Source organism: Netta rufina (genome assembly GCF_964035555.1).
Source record: "Netta rufina genome assembly, chromosome: 2".
NCBI classification, from domain to species: domain Eukaryota; kingdom Metazoa; phylum Chordata; class Aves; order Anseriformes; family Anatidae; genus Netta; species Netta rufina.
This window is the reverse complement of record NC_140124.1, coordinates 60,349,198-60,366,052: the sequence shown is the minus strand read 5'-3', so window position 1 is coordinate 60,366,052 and position 16,855 is coordinate 60,349,198. Positions and strand designations below refer to the sequence as shown.

The 16,855-nt window shown below is 33.3% G+C and overlaps 1 protein-coding gene across 7 annotated transcripts in view; it reads left to right on the top strand.

Annotated features, from left to right (window-relative positions):
- LRRFIP2 (LRR binding FLII interacting protein 2) overlaps positions 1–16,855 on the top strand; it is a 55,622-nt gene that overhangs the window by 29,795 nt on the left and 8,972 nt on the right. For 3 of the 7 annotated variants that reach the window (XM_084306823.1, XM_084306820.1, XM_084306821.1), the window contains 10 exons: positions 8–49; positions 1,417–1,464; positions 1,567–1,623; positions 4,708–4,815; positions 7,244–7,288; positions 7,998–8,102; positions 8,560–8,631; positions 12,891–13,061; positions 13,646–13,738; positions 14,925–15,017. In XM_084306823.1, coding sequence (XP_084162949.1) covers positions 8–49; positions 1,417–1,464; positions 1,567–1,623; positions 4,708–4,815; positions 7,244–7,288; positions 7,998–8,102; positions 8,560–8,631; positions 12,891–13,061; positions 13,646–13,738; positions 14,925–15,017 — 834 coding nt within the window. The remainder of the gene's footprint in view (positions 1–7; positions 50–1,416; positions 1,465–1,566; positions 1,624–4,707; positions 4,816–7,243; positions 7,289–7,997; positions 8,103–8,559; positions 8,632–12,890; positions 13,062–13,645; positions 13,739–14,924; positions 15,018–16,855) is intronic. The other 4 variants (XM_084306824.1, XM_084306822.1, XM_084306825.1 and 1 more) reach the window with 4 other exon arrangements.

Below are 16,855 nucleotides of genomic sequence, written 5' to 3'. Positions count from 1 at the left end.
TTTATAGGTGTCTTCTGTAAACACTGGTTTGATAAGAAGTATCAGTTTGGTTCGTAAGCGCCATTTGCATGGTTGCCTTAAATTTGTATTGTATGGCTGTGTGGCTTGACAATATTAAATGTGCATTCATTTCATGTTTTTAAATACATGCAGCTTGTGTGTCTCATTTTTGGGAGGCATAAGTTTAAGATTCTTAACATTGCTAGATTGCCTCTTTATTTTGGTAACTGATGTTTTAATGGTATTTTTTACAGATGTTCATAAAGTTTATGAATAATATAGTGGTGTTCAAGAACACTGGCCTTAGAGCAAGTTAATCCAAGCATGCTAAACAACAACTGCATGTGTAATAAAAAATATCTAGCATTTGAATGGGGAAAATCATAGTCATGAAATTACAGAAATTTGTGGTAAATACACTTCACATACTTTCAAATAAGATGCCATATTCAAATTTCATAACCATACAAAAATGTAATAGGATGAAAACCTAACCTACAGCAGCTAGAAATGCTGTAAGAATGCCTAAGATAACTTTATAAAACCCCTATTGAAAAGTTGATGTGTATGCTTGAAACTTTATGCCTTTTGCTGCTACAGTAATTCAAATCTAACTTATACTGCCATCTAGAGAAATTCTAAAGCTGTGTAAGAAAACAGTCAAGTATTTTTATATAATATTTTTATGTAGTTAGGTCCTACTTTGCACTTAGATTGCAAGTAGAGATCATTTACATTTTGATTTTGTGCATGTTTTTGATAAAACATTAGAGGATCCAGAGGGAGAATGAGACCATTATAATTGCTGTTGCGTATAATTCTTTACTGTTGGAGATCCCTTCAAAGGTAGGGAGAAAGCATCATGAGACTATAAATTTTTATTTAATCTGGTGCCCAGAGCTTCCTTTTTTTTTTACGTTTTCCTTTTTCCTTTACGTAGGATATTTATTATATCCTATGTAAACAGATTTCAGCCTTGCACCTTGAAACTTTTTTTTTTTTTTCCTCAGGAGAACATGTGTGGGTTAACAAAGTCAAATTGATGACTGTACAATAAAACTTCCATTCCCAGGGTGGTTGGCAACTTCTAAAGGCTTCAGAATAACGAGAAACATATTTCACTTTAAATATTTTTCTTCTGAAAATATCTTTCTTTAAAAATTGTTTGGCCATTTTTCAGGGAAATTTAGATTTATGTTGGGAAACAGACATCCCTGTTAGTGGGAGGAAACTGCTGGAAATTTTAAAAACTGTTATTCATCCTTTTGAAAAGTTAAAATGTTAACTGGAAAATGCGTAGATGGGATAAGGTAATAAGAATGAAGTTTCATTGCTCAATATATTACAGTGCATAAGTGTGTGACAGTTATTTCTCAGACAGACTGTAAATGGTGCTTCATTCCCTCTGTTTCTCAGGCGTCTTTGTGTGGTGATGGATTGCATAGCTCATATAGTTCTCACACTGTAAGTGTTACAGGCTTTTAGTTCCTTCCTTTCAAAATCTTTGTTTTCTGGAGACAAAAATCAATGAAAATTATGAACATTTCCATCATAACTTCTCTTTAGCCATCTGAATACAGTTGGTATTCTTCAAGAGCAAGCTCAATTCGAAGTAGTCCAGTGGTGAGCATTACTTCTGCATGTTTTGCTGAATGCCTTGATACTAACACACAACGATTGGGTATTTACACTGTGGATCATTTTTATTGATGAACACATAGACTTGATATTCACTTTGCATCAAAAAATGTCATGTGTCAGATGTAATTTTTAGCAAGATACGAACTTTTAGCAGTAAGATAGTAAAGCATAGAAGCAATAAAAAAAACAACACATTCTTATCATCTCTCGCAAATGTAAGAAGTACCTGCTTGATTTTTCTGATGATTGGTACTCAAAAATGAGAAAAAACTGTTCTGGATCTGTTTTGTGTTAATACTGTCATTCCAAAGATGCTTTTTTTTCATGCTGCAAACTGATTGTAAATAGTTGCACCATGTTTCTGCACCAGAACAACTGTATTGGTTTTGTTAGTGCAGCAGCTCATTTGTTGTGCTACATTTAAAAAAAAAAAAAAAAAAGTGTTCAGTTATGAGTTAAGCTGAAATGTTCAGTCCTGTTTTCATTTTTCACATATTCTCAACAATGTTACAGAGAAAGACTAAAAAGAGATCTGTCAGAAACTGTTTTTTCAGCTACAACAGACCTCCGAGTGAATTTTTAAAGGCATGGGGAGAAAGGGAATTTTGCCGTTTCTTCATGGAGCTCCAAAATGTAGGAGGTGTTACCATCCAATTCTGAAGTCTCTTGAACTGTGAACATAGTATTTGTCCCAATTAAGTTTCTGATAAATTTCTTAAGACAAGTACTCCTTAGTCCCTATTGAGATAAATTTATTAAAATACATATTTTATACATATGTAGGAATTTATATTATCAGATCTCAGTACGTTTGTGATATTGTTAATGCCAGGATACACTAGTGAAGGTTTAATAGGGTCCAAAATATCTATTTAACAATTGAATGAAATAACTCTGAAAGGACTATATTAAGCAGACCAAGTAAAAATGTTATTCATAATGTAAGTATCATTTTCTGTACTTCTGTTAATATTTTGGTTTCATTTGTGTGTTGCATTGGAAATCAACACACTACTCATTGTAAATCAAAAAGGAAAATGGGACATAACTTGAAATCAGAGTAGAAAACAATGTTGGAAAATTACGAATCCATGGTGCCTCTGCATCTTAAAACGAGTATTAGTTTTGATAGACTGGTCAAGAAAGAGAGAGGTGTGCCTGCTTCTTAGACCAGTTTACTAGTTGACATTACTGGCCTCCCTTCTGAGAGGGGATACATCAATAAAGAAACCTTCACCCCGTGGGGTGGTAATTTCTGTAGTTTCCTCTAAGGCTTTTGAAGGTATGTTTTAGGCAGTCAATGGTAATGAATTAAATCTGTAACGAAAACAAAACTCTTAGGGTAATATTTGAGGAGGATCTGAGCAAATTGCAAATTTCCTTTTGCATTGGCTGCCATGAAGATTTGAACATTGCCCACTCAATTTTATCAGAAATCTAAGTGTGTTTTGTTCCATTATATTCTTCTATTACAGATTGTATGATAGAAAATAAATGTATTAGCCCCTTGATTAGGGTTTTAGTCTTGTGTTTTTTTTTTTTTTTTTTGCATTATTATTTTTTAACGTAAGCCATATTTGATGCTTCAGCCTTCTGGTATAACTGTTCCCCTTAAAACAAACAACAACAAAAACTGAAACCTCAGAAAACTTCATTTCTGTTCAGAAAAATTGTGCCGAAGTACCTGTTTGTTTAAGCTTGTATAAGTCATTCATTTTATCCTGTTTTTTTTTTTTAATGCTTTAATTATAACTTCACTTTTTTCCCATACTGAACAGATTTTTCATTCATGTTATACAAGTTCCTTATGCAAAATAGGCAAGCACTTGTTTTAGTAAAACATTAATTATTTTATATAATATAAATTATGGATTTAATATTGCTATTATTATTAAAATGCATAAATATATCTTAATCCTTGTGGTGTACAGATGAAGGAATAGAGAAAACTGAATCCTCTGATCATGGCATGCAAGTGTGAATAGTGATTTGGGTTGCATACTGTCTTTCAAATTTTTTTCTAGTTCCTTAATTATTTTAAGGTAGCTGTTTGCTGAATTTACTGTAGGCATAATTTGAGATGTAGGTGTTGATCAACCAACTATTTCATATGTAACCGGTCCCATTTGCTTAAAAGACATCTCACTTTCTTTTAATCAGAATGAGATGAGGCTACATCAATTACATATATGAAGTACAAAGTTGCAAATTATTTTTTAAATGGTGAAATGAGATGAAGACTATTTTCAAGATGTTCATTAAAAGATTTTCTTTCATGTGTATACTTTAATGTCCACAGTAATGTGCTTAACACGTGTAACATACTTTTAGTATGATATTTTGCTTTAATTCCTATGGCAATTGTAATGATTTTAGTATGTTTAGGTATATCTTGCCTTTTTTACAACAAGTGTTGTGTAGCATTAGAATTTTTTCCTTGCTTTTTTTAGGTGCCTGACATACAGCTTTGGGGAAGAAGTTTATCTCCCTTTGTAAAGCCTCTTAAAGTTATGAATGAGAGAAATCCCAGATTAGATTGTTAGTAGTGTGGTGACAGGGATTTAAAGAAAAATAATTTGTTGGGAAAGTGTTTTTCTATTTCTTGATTTCTTATGATATCACCTGCTTTTATCATGTACAAACTTCATTTTTTAAATAAATGTAATTTATATAGGTTGTTTGGCATTATTAATCCAAAACCTTTTTGTATATCTGATTGTATTTTTTATGACTCCAAACAAGGAAAATGAATTGGTAATAAATGCTCGTTAGCCTTACTTCTACATACCATTCATGTTTACTATTTGATAATTTCAGGTGTTTTAAAATTATGTATATACTGACCAAAGTATTCATAATGTGTGGCATGTGCTTTATTCATATGGAAACATTCTAGATAAAAAAAAATATAGAAGAAATGGATATTTAACAGTTAGAAATATTTTTTGCAGGAATAAATTGCAGTAATTACATTGATTTACTATCTTTTTAAATATGTTTTTGTTCATTCTGTATTCTGTGATATCATCTTCAGTTCTCTCTCAACCTTCTCCTTATCTTTTGAAGTCCTCTAATTTTTCTGATCAAAGTGAAACTGCTGCTGATTATTTTAGTCGTTCCAACCGCAGGGGAAGCATTGTTTCTGATGCAGATGATGTCCAAGTTTTGAATAGTGTGAGTGCAATGCTTGTTGTTATACTGTGGTGAACACAACAAACTTACTAACCACGGATTTTCTTTTTGTACTCCAAATGAGTAAATGCTGTAAAAGAATTTGGAGATATTTAATGGCACATAGGTTTGTTGAATGACTGGGGCTTGTTTCAAACTAGTGGCTGTCTTTTGTATAAAAATGTCTGGAGTCTGAATTTTTAAAAAGTATTTTGTCTTTGCATGCTGCTTTATCTTAAGGAGATTTTGCCTGTTGCTAGAAGCATGTGACAAGTGCTAACGCTTCACGTTTTTCATGTGTGATAATCTTAAGCATCTCTTCACTGTGAATTATTTTTTTTTCTTCTGGAAATTCACTATATAAAGTTAACAATGTCTAGACGCGTATGGTGTTTTGGAATAGTATTATTTGGTTTGGTGACAAAAATAGATACTTAGAGGTGTGCTGTTGTTACTGTGTTTTAGTATTCAATCATCCATGATGAAACTTTGTCAAGATTCCTTAATGTAGCACTCAATGCTCCAATAAAAAAAAAAAAAAAAAAAAAAACAAAAAACACGGGGGGGGAGAGGGATTTTTCATCACAGGAAAATTGTGATGGCAATTTTCCCGTGCATTTGTTTAATCTGAGCATCATTAATGACAAACCTAGCTGCCTTTTCTTTATTTTAACTAATAGTTTTAAAAATTTTTGTTACTTGTAGTCGGATTTTTTGTGCTTAACAGTGGAAAAAATAGGGGAATTTCTATTCTTCGTCATGTCTTCGAAATAGTGGTCAGGGCCAGCATATGCTGTAAGAGGAAAGACTGGGAGAACTGGGCTTGTTTAGCTGGGCAGAGGGGAGGCTACGTAGTGATGTACAGCAGCTCCCAATGCTTCTGAGCTGTGCCAAGCAGCGCTGCACAAGGTTGCTGTTCCTTGGGAGGTTCACACTAAACACTGGAAGAATCTCTACAAGGAGGTAACTGCTGCTATCACGGGTGACACCAAGGCTGGAGACTCCATCCTCCTAGACTCCTAGCTAGCGGAAGCTAGCTAGGTAACAGCATGGCTCACCTGGATTTATGTCCACAGCCATTCTGCTTTGAATGGGAGGCTGGACCAGTTAACTGCTACTGTACCCTTAAAATCACTATTTCTTAATTCCACTTTTAGACGATTTAATATTCTTATAGTGCTGGATAACTTGCAGTAATGTGCAAAATGTATCTCTATATATGCTCCAAGTATGACAGACCAGCCATTTTTCCAATTTAAATTAGAGCTTTTATTTTCTTCCTAATAAAACTTCTTCTCTCAAGCTAATACTCTGCTGAGAGAAAATATGCAGGCAGACACTGGCAATTATGCTATCTTCTCAGTTGTTTTTTATCATTGTTATAACATAAATGTAATTTAGAATTTGCATATTCAATGTTATTTACATACTCTTAATGTAAATGTAGAATATGATAATGTTCTAAGTTTTTCCAAATGGATACTTGAGATCAGTTGGATTTTTTGTGTCATTTTTACCAACACAGGTGACAAGTGTTTGCAAATAAAAATTGCAGGTGTCATTGGAGATGATGAATTTGCCATGGAAATGCATTGTTGACCTGTAGAAACCATAACAGAAAGAAATAGATCTCACAGAGTACTATTTGTTTCTGCTGTGATTATAGCAGACTTCCACATGTGTTGCCATGGGTCTGGGACTATCGTATGTTTTTGGAGAAACAAGATTTAAGAAAGATCATGCTTCTAGGAAATATATCAACATGTTGTGGTCTTCATTTAGTTTTACCTAGTTTGATTCATAGAAATGTTAAAAATATGCAATGCAAATTCGGATTGTCAAAGGTTCCTAAATGTAAATTTCGGTTTAATTTATTCTTCTGCTCAGGCTTCAGTTCAAAAAATATGAATTGAAATTATTTAATAATTCAGAGCTTTCACCTGAATTGTTGTTGCCCTGATGTAATTTGTCGTTTTACCAACGAGTGTGAAGTAAGAAATGTGTTTTCTAATAACTAGGTTATTCACGCTAGTATCACTGATTGTCTGAAGTGCACTTGCATGAAACTTCATGTTTGTTATGCCACCAAGTGTTGTAGTCACTACTATGTTCAAATTTAAAGTAGTGATACTTGTTCTGATGTTCAGTACTTTAACCTTAATAATGACTTTCTGGAAGATGTTGTAAAAAAAAGTTTCTGGCTTTTTCTTTACAAGCACTCATTTATTTTGCAATAAAGGTAAAAACTGTTTTGAGGCTGTATATTTTTCACCATATTTTGATGTATGTTAACTTCTGGAATTTTTTTCTTTTATTGTTTCACTTCATGTTCTTAAATATTTCACAATATCTCTGAACAGAAGAAGATAGTGCTTCTGTAGTCTGTCATTGTGAAAGGTGCATTGTAATCTTTTTCCCTTTTCTATTTCAGCTGGAAGAAAAGAGTGAAAAATCACATTCAGAAATTTTTTCAAGGGTAAGAAGTTTGAAATTAAAATTTTAAAAATAAAATCTAAAATACTCTTATTCTTTTGCTTACTTCTAGCAAGTATTGGTTTATTTCAGAATTCCTTTTCTGGGAGAAATATTCAGAGGGAGAGGTAGTATTTTAAGATACTAGGGCTATGAAACATTCTGAATCCTGTTGGCAGTAATAATTTTAGCAGTGTTTTCCCAGCACTGACAGCCTCCTTGTGAACACTTTCCAAACAGAAAACTGGAAATTAAGTTCAAATATTTAAATAACTCGTAAGTCCTCTAGTTTTTTTTTCTGTGCTGCTACATTCTGGGAAGTGGTTGAGTCACCATCCCTGGAGGTCTTGAAAAGACATTTCACATTTAGATGTCTTAGTGATATGGTTTAGTGGATGACTTTGTTCATGTTGAGGTTGGACTCGATGATCTTGGAGGTCTCTTCCAACCTAGATAATTCTGTGATAATCTCTGTGTTCCTATTCTGTGTGAGTTGCTCATATACCAGGTGATGGCAAACAAACCTTTGTTTCACCAGGAAGTAGCATAAGTTTTAGAAAATATTCAGAGGAAAATACTGTCTCTAATGTAATATTAAGAAACAGATGAAATGAGAAAATTTATTAATGATTGTAAAGGAATTTAAAAGAGTAATGTCAAGTATATCAGAAATCCCAGTATTGTACCTGATACGTTGTTTTCCCTTCTTTAAGCCATCATCTCGCAATTCGATTCCTCTGAGTGGCAACTCTTCTAGGAGAGGAAGTGGAGATACGAGCAGTTTACTGGATCCTGATGCCTCCCTCAGTGAATTACGGGTAAACAGCATTTTCAGAGAATTTGAAGCTAGTTAAAGATTGTATTTGGGGTTATGAGGAATTCACTTTGTTACAAAAGTGTTTCTTAATAGTAAGAAAAAGTTATGAGAATGTAACTTTCGCAACAAAACATTTTTATTTACCTTGATAATTGCATTTGTTATGTTCTAATTATTTATGGTGCTGACAGTTTAGCTTATTTTAAATACAGGAATTTGTTTATGTCAATTTGAAATAACTGTGTCCTATTTGAGATCTGTTTTAATTCTTGTGGCTTGGATTCAATGACATAAACAAAATCTTAATTTCCATCTAGATTTTGCGAATTAAATAGTTTCTGTAAATTATGGCAGGCTTTGGCATTTGACAGAAATTCATATAAACCCTTTAATGCTCTTTCAGCTGTAAATTATTTCCCCATACTTCTTATGCAATGGTTCATTCCTATGTCCTGCAGGATATCTATGATCTTAAGGACCAGATACACGATGTAGAAGGGAGATACATGCAGGGACTTAAAGAACTAAAGGTATCAGGGCTTTTCCCCAGCATGCATTCTGTATGGGTGTTTTGGGGTAATGGGATATCCAGTGAGATATCACTGGTTCCACTAACTATATATGGCTTTACTAACAAGATATTTTAATTTCCTTAAAGCATGTACCTAACATTTAATGCATAGAGAGCATCAGATTAAGTTTGACATATGGGTAAAGATATTAAGTATACTATCTCAATATATGTTCAAAATTATTATTTGATTTATGTTAAAAATAGTATTGACTTCTATATTTTAGCAGGTATTTTGTGGCAAGGTTATGAGAGGTTTAATCTATTTTTTCAAGTGTTTTGTTAGTAAATAAATACCTATTCCAAGTAATTGGTATATATTGAATGTGGAAGATAGAAAAAAGATGTAGTTACGACAAAGAACTTAAGAATTAGTCTTCCAATATTCAGTAAGTAATACATTTTATAAAGCAAAACTGAGGTAATACTCTTGAAAGATGTGCAGGCATATTGCTTGGAGAAGAAGGTTATTTTTCATCAGATCATTTGTAGTGTGCCATTAAGAAATTATATTTATATATAGAAAAATAAAGTTTTTGATGCTTGTGGTTTGCAATTTCAGTTATCTTTCTCCAAATAGGTTGGTATTTTCAGTATTAGGTTAATGAAATTTGTCTCTATTTTGGCTTGTTTAAGCAAGTATGTTTTTCTTATGTAAATTTGCAGTTTATTTACAGTTTACAGTTAATCTAAAGTATGATTGGTTTCCTCCCTTCTGCCCTGAAGGGAAACTGAATACAGCAAATTGCGTGGCTTATAATACCGTTTTTCAATATATTTATTCTATTCTCTTTCCTGTTATCTAATTGTGAATGGTTCTATATAAAAGTAAAGAACTCTTGACATACTTGTTTTATATCCATACAGAGAAAGAATTCAATGAGTGCTGCTTGCTACTAGAGCAATTTAACTGCTCTTTGAATTTCCATATTAAGCATGTTAGATGGTATAGTGAAGAGAAAATAGGTAATTTGAGCTGTTCAGCATAGCAAAAATTATTTGAATTTTAGAGGATAAGTAACCCTCTTTCAAACTGATAGAGAGGCTCAGACATTCTAATCCTGTTTTAAACATATTGCTATATGACTATTAAAAAGGACTTCAAAGAGCAAAGTTGTTAAAAAGCTCCTTTTTTTTTTTTTTTGAATTTCTTGGTGCTCTAAATGTTTTCCTTAACACATTTGAAGAATGGCAAGATTGTTTGACATAGCCATGATTGTACTAACTTTGAATAAAATGTGAGATTGCATCATATTTTCAGAATGGATCTTTCTCTAACACTCATGTTTGCCAGTGTCTTAAGACTGCAGTTCTGAATCATAACACTAGGTGCTGTTACTTACTGTATGTAATCCATCAGAGTTGCCAGAGAGCACAGGAGTACAGTAGACAATGAGATCTTGACCTATGTTTAGCTTACTAAATCAAATTTCATTTTATGCTATTGTTTCACATTATTATTAATAATAATGAATAATATGTTCTTAAGCTATATTGCTATCCAGAGACATTCTTTCAGGAACCCTTCTTTCTAATTAAGAAGATAATGCCTTTTCCGTAACCTCTGCTTTAGCTGTTTTGTCTTTTGTGTGTTTGAAGGTCTAGTAGGATGCCTGCTTCTACCTCTTTTAAGTGTTCTGTTGTTGTTGTTTTTCCAGAAGTTGAGTAACAGCGAGCTGTAGTAACATTACCAGCATATCACTGTGGTTGCCCAACCCCTGCAGTACTAACAGTGTGCTTTCTACCTGGCTCCAAATCTGCTGGGTTATCAGCACAGTAAACTAGTCTGTGTAGTTCTGATTTAGTCAGTTCTTCAAATTTTTTGATGTCTGTTTTCTTACTCTCTCCATATTCCCTTGTCAGCTAGAAATTAATACTCTTTCTTTCCTCGAGATTTTTCTCTTTATGCATTTTATGGAGCTGTCTTGATGTCTGTTAGGTTTAATCGTCTTATTCTAGCTAAACAGGCTTATTTGCATAGCCTTTTGTCATTGCTGGTAGAATTATTAGTGGTATCTTCATAGATACAGGTTTCATGTGGAATCTTATTATCCATTTTCATTCCAGTCCATTCCCACTGCTTCATCCTTAGGCATCCCACTGCCTCATGCATGCGTTTCAAAAATTCTTCTAAATTTGTATTATTTTTTTGCAAGACTGGCAGATTACTGAAGCTGTATGTAACTCTTATACTATAGGGAATGTGTACAAGTCATCCCTCAAAAAAAAGGCATGGTTCCAAATAAATAGTAGCAATGTACCATTTTTTTTTAAATTGATCAGAGACTTAAGAATAGCGTGTTTTTTTTTTTTTTTTTTCTTGGAAGCAATCGTCACTCATCTGTCTCAAAATTAACTTATTTTTCTTCCATAACTGCATATTTTTCCCCATTAATGTAATTATTTACATTTTAATCTGATCTTTTAAGCTTCGAGCAAGTCTTTTTTTATTTTTCTTTTATTTTTTTTTAGGCTGTTAGAAGCAAACTGACAGTGACAGGTGTCTTTCTTACAGTGCTTGTAGATGACTTGAGTCCTGCAGCACGTGGCATACAGTAAGGGAGAAATGGGTTTTTATTAAGATGCTGTTTCAGCTGCCTGACGGGTGGAGGTAGGGAAGAGAGAGTGCATGCTCCTTTCAGAGGCACACAATGATAGGGCAAGGTGTAACAGAAAAAAAGTTGCATTGTAAGGAGAGAAATTCCAGTTGGTCTTCAAGAAAAAGAGTTTCCACAGGGAAGGCAGTCTACATCCCTGGAGACATACAGAATGAACTGGAGAAAGCACTGAGCAGCCTGACTTCAGTAGGCCCTGCTTCAATTAGGAGGTTAGGCCAGATGGCACCCAGAGGTCTCTTCCAACCTAAATCATTATATGACTCTACTCATGACCCTCACAGAAGCAATCAATGACAGGCACTGTTTCCTAGCTCTTTTCTTGTTGTTTTTTTTTATTCCTGTATATTCCCATAGAAGGATGCTATCATTCATTTAAATGTTATTTTCCTTTACCTCTATATTAAATTATTGTTTGGAAGTCATTGGAAGGTTGCAGTCTCTGATGTTTTGTTTCACCAGTTATTACAGGATTTATCATGATTGTGTTATCAAAAAATGTTTTCTGTGATTTTAATCTAAAACTTGAATTACCTGAATCTACTTTCAGATGATCTTTAGTTTTTCATTATTTTCTTCCATCTTATCCTGAATCTTCTTTGCCACTTGGAGTTTAATATTTCCCAGATAATAATGGTACCTTTCTTATCTTTTTACTTCTTATGTTGTCTTTTCTCTTCTGATCTGTACAACTCCTGAATTATTTTTTCTGGGGTTTCTGAAATACTGTATTTCTCCAGCACAAAATTCCTGAATTCAATGAATTAAACAGAGGTATAAGTGTATGTAATTGATAGAATTATAAAATGGAAAATATGCACCTTACAGACAGCTTTTTCAAAATGAAGATTCATTATGACATGGAATAGAGTTCGGTGCTTAAACTTTATTTTTAATTTTTAGGAATCAGATCGTTACCAGCCTCTCCCCTAAAATCTTAGTCCTTACTTCTACTGTTAGGTTTTCTGGAAAACCCAGGCTTGGTGCCCTTCTGCTGATGTCATGTCATAATCTGTCCACTGTCATAATAACTAAACATGGATGTTATGATAATGTGTGACGTACTATTCCCTAGAAAATATTATTCTATTTTTTTCAGAAGATAAAACAGTTTCAATATAATCTGAAGTATACACCACTACTTAAGTAATGAAAATTAAGTTAAAGATATTCTTAGAGACTTTTATGTAGTCTTTTATAGTCGTCTGTTTGAGTTTTGTCAGATTTGTTGCTGAATTCTGAAGTGGTTTCCTGTCCATACACTGAAAATGCAGTAAAGCTGTGATAATACATCTTTGTTCCTGTAAGTTAAGTTATGAAGTCGGCAGAGCAGAAAGTGCAAGTGGAATATTATCTTGTAATTTTCATGGTTTTGTAACGATAACTATCGGTTGATGGGTATAACTTAACCTGAACAATGGAAATCAAACTGTGACTTCATATCTCTAAAAACATGACACAAATAATTGTTCAGAAACAAAAATGTTTGCAAAGTTTGATTGTGAAATAGCTAACACTTCAGTTTTAATGATAAAATTAAAAATTAATTAAAATAATTTTATATTTAAAGTTAGACTAATATAACCCTTTCTACTGCCTCTAGGATTCACTAGCTGAAGTTGAAGAAAAATACAAGAAAGCTATGGTTTCCAATGCTCAACTAGACAATGAGAAAAACAATTTGGTTTACCAAGTGGATACTCTAAAAGATGTCATTGAGGAGAAAGAAGAACAGATAGCTGAGTTCTACAGGGAAAATGAAGAGAAGTCAAAGGTACTGATTTTTTTTTTTCTTTTTGGTCACTAACAAGATAAATCATAGCAAGCCTGCACTTTTTAATAAGAAATGGTCAAAAACCTTTGGATTCACAGAAAAATATGTCCATCTTAGTGGCCAAAGATCTTTTACATATTATGGAGTTTAAGTTTAAAAAAAAAAAAAGTTAGTTAATAACAAACACTAATGTTAAATATATTCATTTGAACAGAACAGAGCATGTTCTGTCACACTTTCTTGGAAAGGGAAAATCTATGTGGCAGCTTTTTTTCCAACAATATGGAGATAAATTCAGTATCTGAGTCTTTCTTACTGATCTTTTATATAAACTTTTATGGCATTTTTTCTCTCCCCTCCAAATTTTATTAAATGAAATCTCTATAGTAAGTATCTGGAAAACTTACCTAAAACTTACTTTGTTATTTTTAGCCACTAGGTATTTCTAGGAATTTCTTAAGCTGTTGCAGGAATTTCTTAGGTAATGTTATGTTAAAGGAGATTAGTATTTTTTTTTAACTTTGTATTTAAGATGTATGACAAACCACAAATAAATTCATGATTTATTTGCTTATTTGATATAGGAATTGGAAAGACAGAAACACACGTGCAGTGTTCTACAGCATAAGCTGGATGAACTTAAAGAGGGCCTTCGACAGAGAGATGAATTGATAGAGGTATGTTGATATGCAATAATGAATGATAGAACCTGTGCAAATAAGAACAGTGTAAGATTTGAACAGGAGTAGTCATATACAAAATGAGCTTAATTAGTCCAGATTCCTTTTCGTAGGCTTAACATCATCCCCAGTTTCTAAAATGGTAATAGTTCCTTAGATATAATTGCACTGTTTAAGGGCTTATTTTTATCCTTGATAATACCAGTATCAATTGATCAATTTCAGTATCAATATCATTTGATAATGAAATTCCTGGATTAGTTCTTCTGTTAACGTGTCCTGTGCTTTTGCTGTATTTCTAAAGTTCTTTGAACAGATGCTGCAACTTGACTATTCCAAATTGTGGACAAACTGCTGATATTTTTTGCTGGTTTTGCCTGGAGTTGCAGTGCTTTGAAGGCAGACTAGATAAAGAATTCATCATACACATAATATGCTTCTCAGCAGTTTATTCCTAATTTTTTTTTGTTGTTAATGGACAGTATCTTGCAAACATACAATGTTTTAAACTTATTGGCTAAATGGTAGCTTTATTTATTTGATATTTATGTACCTTCCTGCTGACAAATTTATGGAATGGAAGTACAGGCTAGAAGTCCATTAATAAAGTTTCTTGCATTAACATTATTATTACGTAATTACAGTTTTGTTCTGTGACAGTGAACTTCCTAATGTATTTAAGTAACTTATAAGCATGCACGTAGAAAGCTTTTTATTAGTACGCTGTTCCCCTTTCGTCTTATTCCATAAACAAGGTTGTTTTTCTAAATAACAGAATGTGTTGGGAAGGGGCTGGGGGCAGCTGGTGGGTGGGTGAGGATGTTTGGTCCTAAGCAGTACTTAAAGGTATATGAAAACTACCCCAAGGTTAATTGTTCTCCTAAAGAAAGGATGTTATCGCCAGTCTGCAGTGGGAACTGTTACGAAAGAAAAGTAGTCCTAGCTGTACTAAATTCTGCAATCAATATGAAACGATGGAATAAAATCACAGTTTTCTTGCGTGAATTTAAAGGGAAAATAAAATACTATGTTACACTCAGTCACACCCTTTTTCTTTAACCTCATGCTCATAAACTCCTTGGTTTGCTTTTACTATTTTATTTCCTTTATCTACTTGAATGTTTTTCCCCATTTCTTCACTTGTCTTTCTTCTTTTATTCTTCCCTCATATTATTTATTACAGGAGAATCAACGCATGCAGCAGAATATAGACTGCATAACCAAAGAGGTGTTTGATCTCCAGGAGACAATTAATTGGAAAGATAAAAAAATAGGGGTATGAAACAAATATGGGGGGGGAAAGGTATTTTTTTTAATTCTAGAAGTAGACAGATATCCCTCTTCCCGCTAAGGAATGCTGTGTACTCCAAAGAAATGAAGGCTATTCCCAGTTTGAATATTCACAATGTTTTTTCAGTCTGTCTTCTTATTAGAGAAAAAAAAAAAAAAAAGCTCCACTTTATCTTTACTTGTATAATGGTGAATAATACTAAATCTATAACATCATCGACTGTTATGCATACAATTGTATATTTTTTTAACCTGTAATCAAGACTTTCAGACTTTGCTAGTGATTTGGCTGCTACCTTTATAATTGTCTTAGCAGTTTTCACAGGAATCACAGTGAATTTTAATATGATTTGCCTTCCACTATTTTGAATAAGAGAGAGAACCAAAATAATGGAAAACGCAGGGAGCTGCAGGTATTAAGGGTCAAAATGCAGGGAAGTCTCAGTAAATACTTGTTAAGCATGCTTCCATTTAACATACCTGGTGCTAAGACTACGACCAGCCACGAAATGACTCTGCAGCCACACTTGCGCAATTCTGTATCACATTCCTGATCCTTCCAGGGCCTTAGTTTGGATGCAACACTGAACCCGGCTGACACTGTGCATTAGTTGTGTGCTAAGACGGTTCCAACTCTAAACTCCAAGACTTGGAAACTAAAACACTGGCAGCCTCATCCCTTCTGAGGAGTGTCTGTAGGGCTCCTGTGTAGGTCAAAAGGTGGTACAGGTAGAAGAGCAGAGTTGGTATTTTCTGTACAGCTAATTTAGTTCAGACAGGGTTTGTCAGTTTTGCTTCTGTGCAGTCCAAAACTGGTAAAACTGTTTCAGAGTCAGGCTGACTCTCGGCAATAATTATATGGCCCTGAACTTTTAGCTGTTCTGGGCCACAAATAAATTACCTACCTGCTGGTAAGAGGGAGTTAACTGTGGATAGTCTTCAGAAAGGAAGTGTCCTTTAGTAACTCTAGGGCTGTTTCTCTCTTTAACTAAAAAATTTTATACCAGGATTTTCACATACTCAGATTTCTTTGAATATTGCTGTATTCACTGGAGCTCAAGACACTTTAGCTTGTGGTGCCTGATTTAAAAAAAAAAAAAAAAAAAAAAAAAAAAAAAAAAAAAAAGTTATACTCTCTTATCTTCAGTCTGTATTTATTTCATGTTTTAGTCCTTCAATCCATATTGCAATCCTCTCTTTCATCATAACATGACATTTCAACTGTTAAATGTTTTTTTTTTCCCTGAATATTCTTCAGATTTTTTTTTTTTAATTTTAAATTATGTGACCATATTTCTTCCATGTTTACTCTTCATTGTCTTTGTGTACTGGACTGTCCCAGTTTGTGCAATCCTTTTTTTTTCTTCCAAAGATGTCACTACAGTTAGTGCAGAGCCTATCCTCTACATAATGTTCAAAGAGCGATCAACTAGTTTGACAAAGATTTTTTTCTTCTAGTGTATGTGGACACTCGCTAAGTTGGAAGCTAAAATTTTTCTCAAAGTCTGTGCTCGTTTTTTTTTTTTTCCCATATATTTTATTTTTTTAATTATCTCAAACTTAATCTCTTAATTCTTAAAATGTAATAATGCTGTTGTCTTTTTTTGCTCACATTATCTAATATTTTTTTTTAAAGCTTACAGTTTTTGTGTCTTTCTCCCCAAGTTATTTTGCTAATTTTACTCTATTTCAGCTTCACAGAGGGGTACTTGGACTAGATTTATAACCTACTGTTAAAGTGTATGCAATACTGCTACCTCAGAGGAAGAAAGGGAGGCAAGCAGAACAAAGATAGCATGAGCTTCAGTTTTACATTTTCCGCCT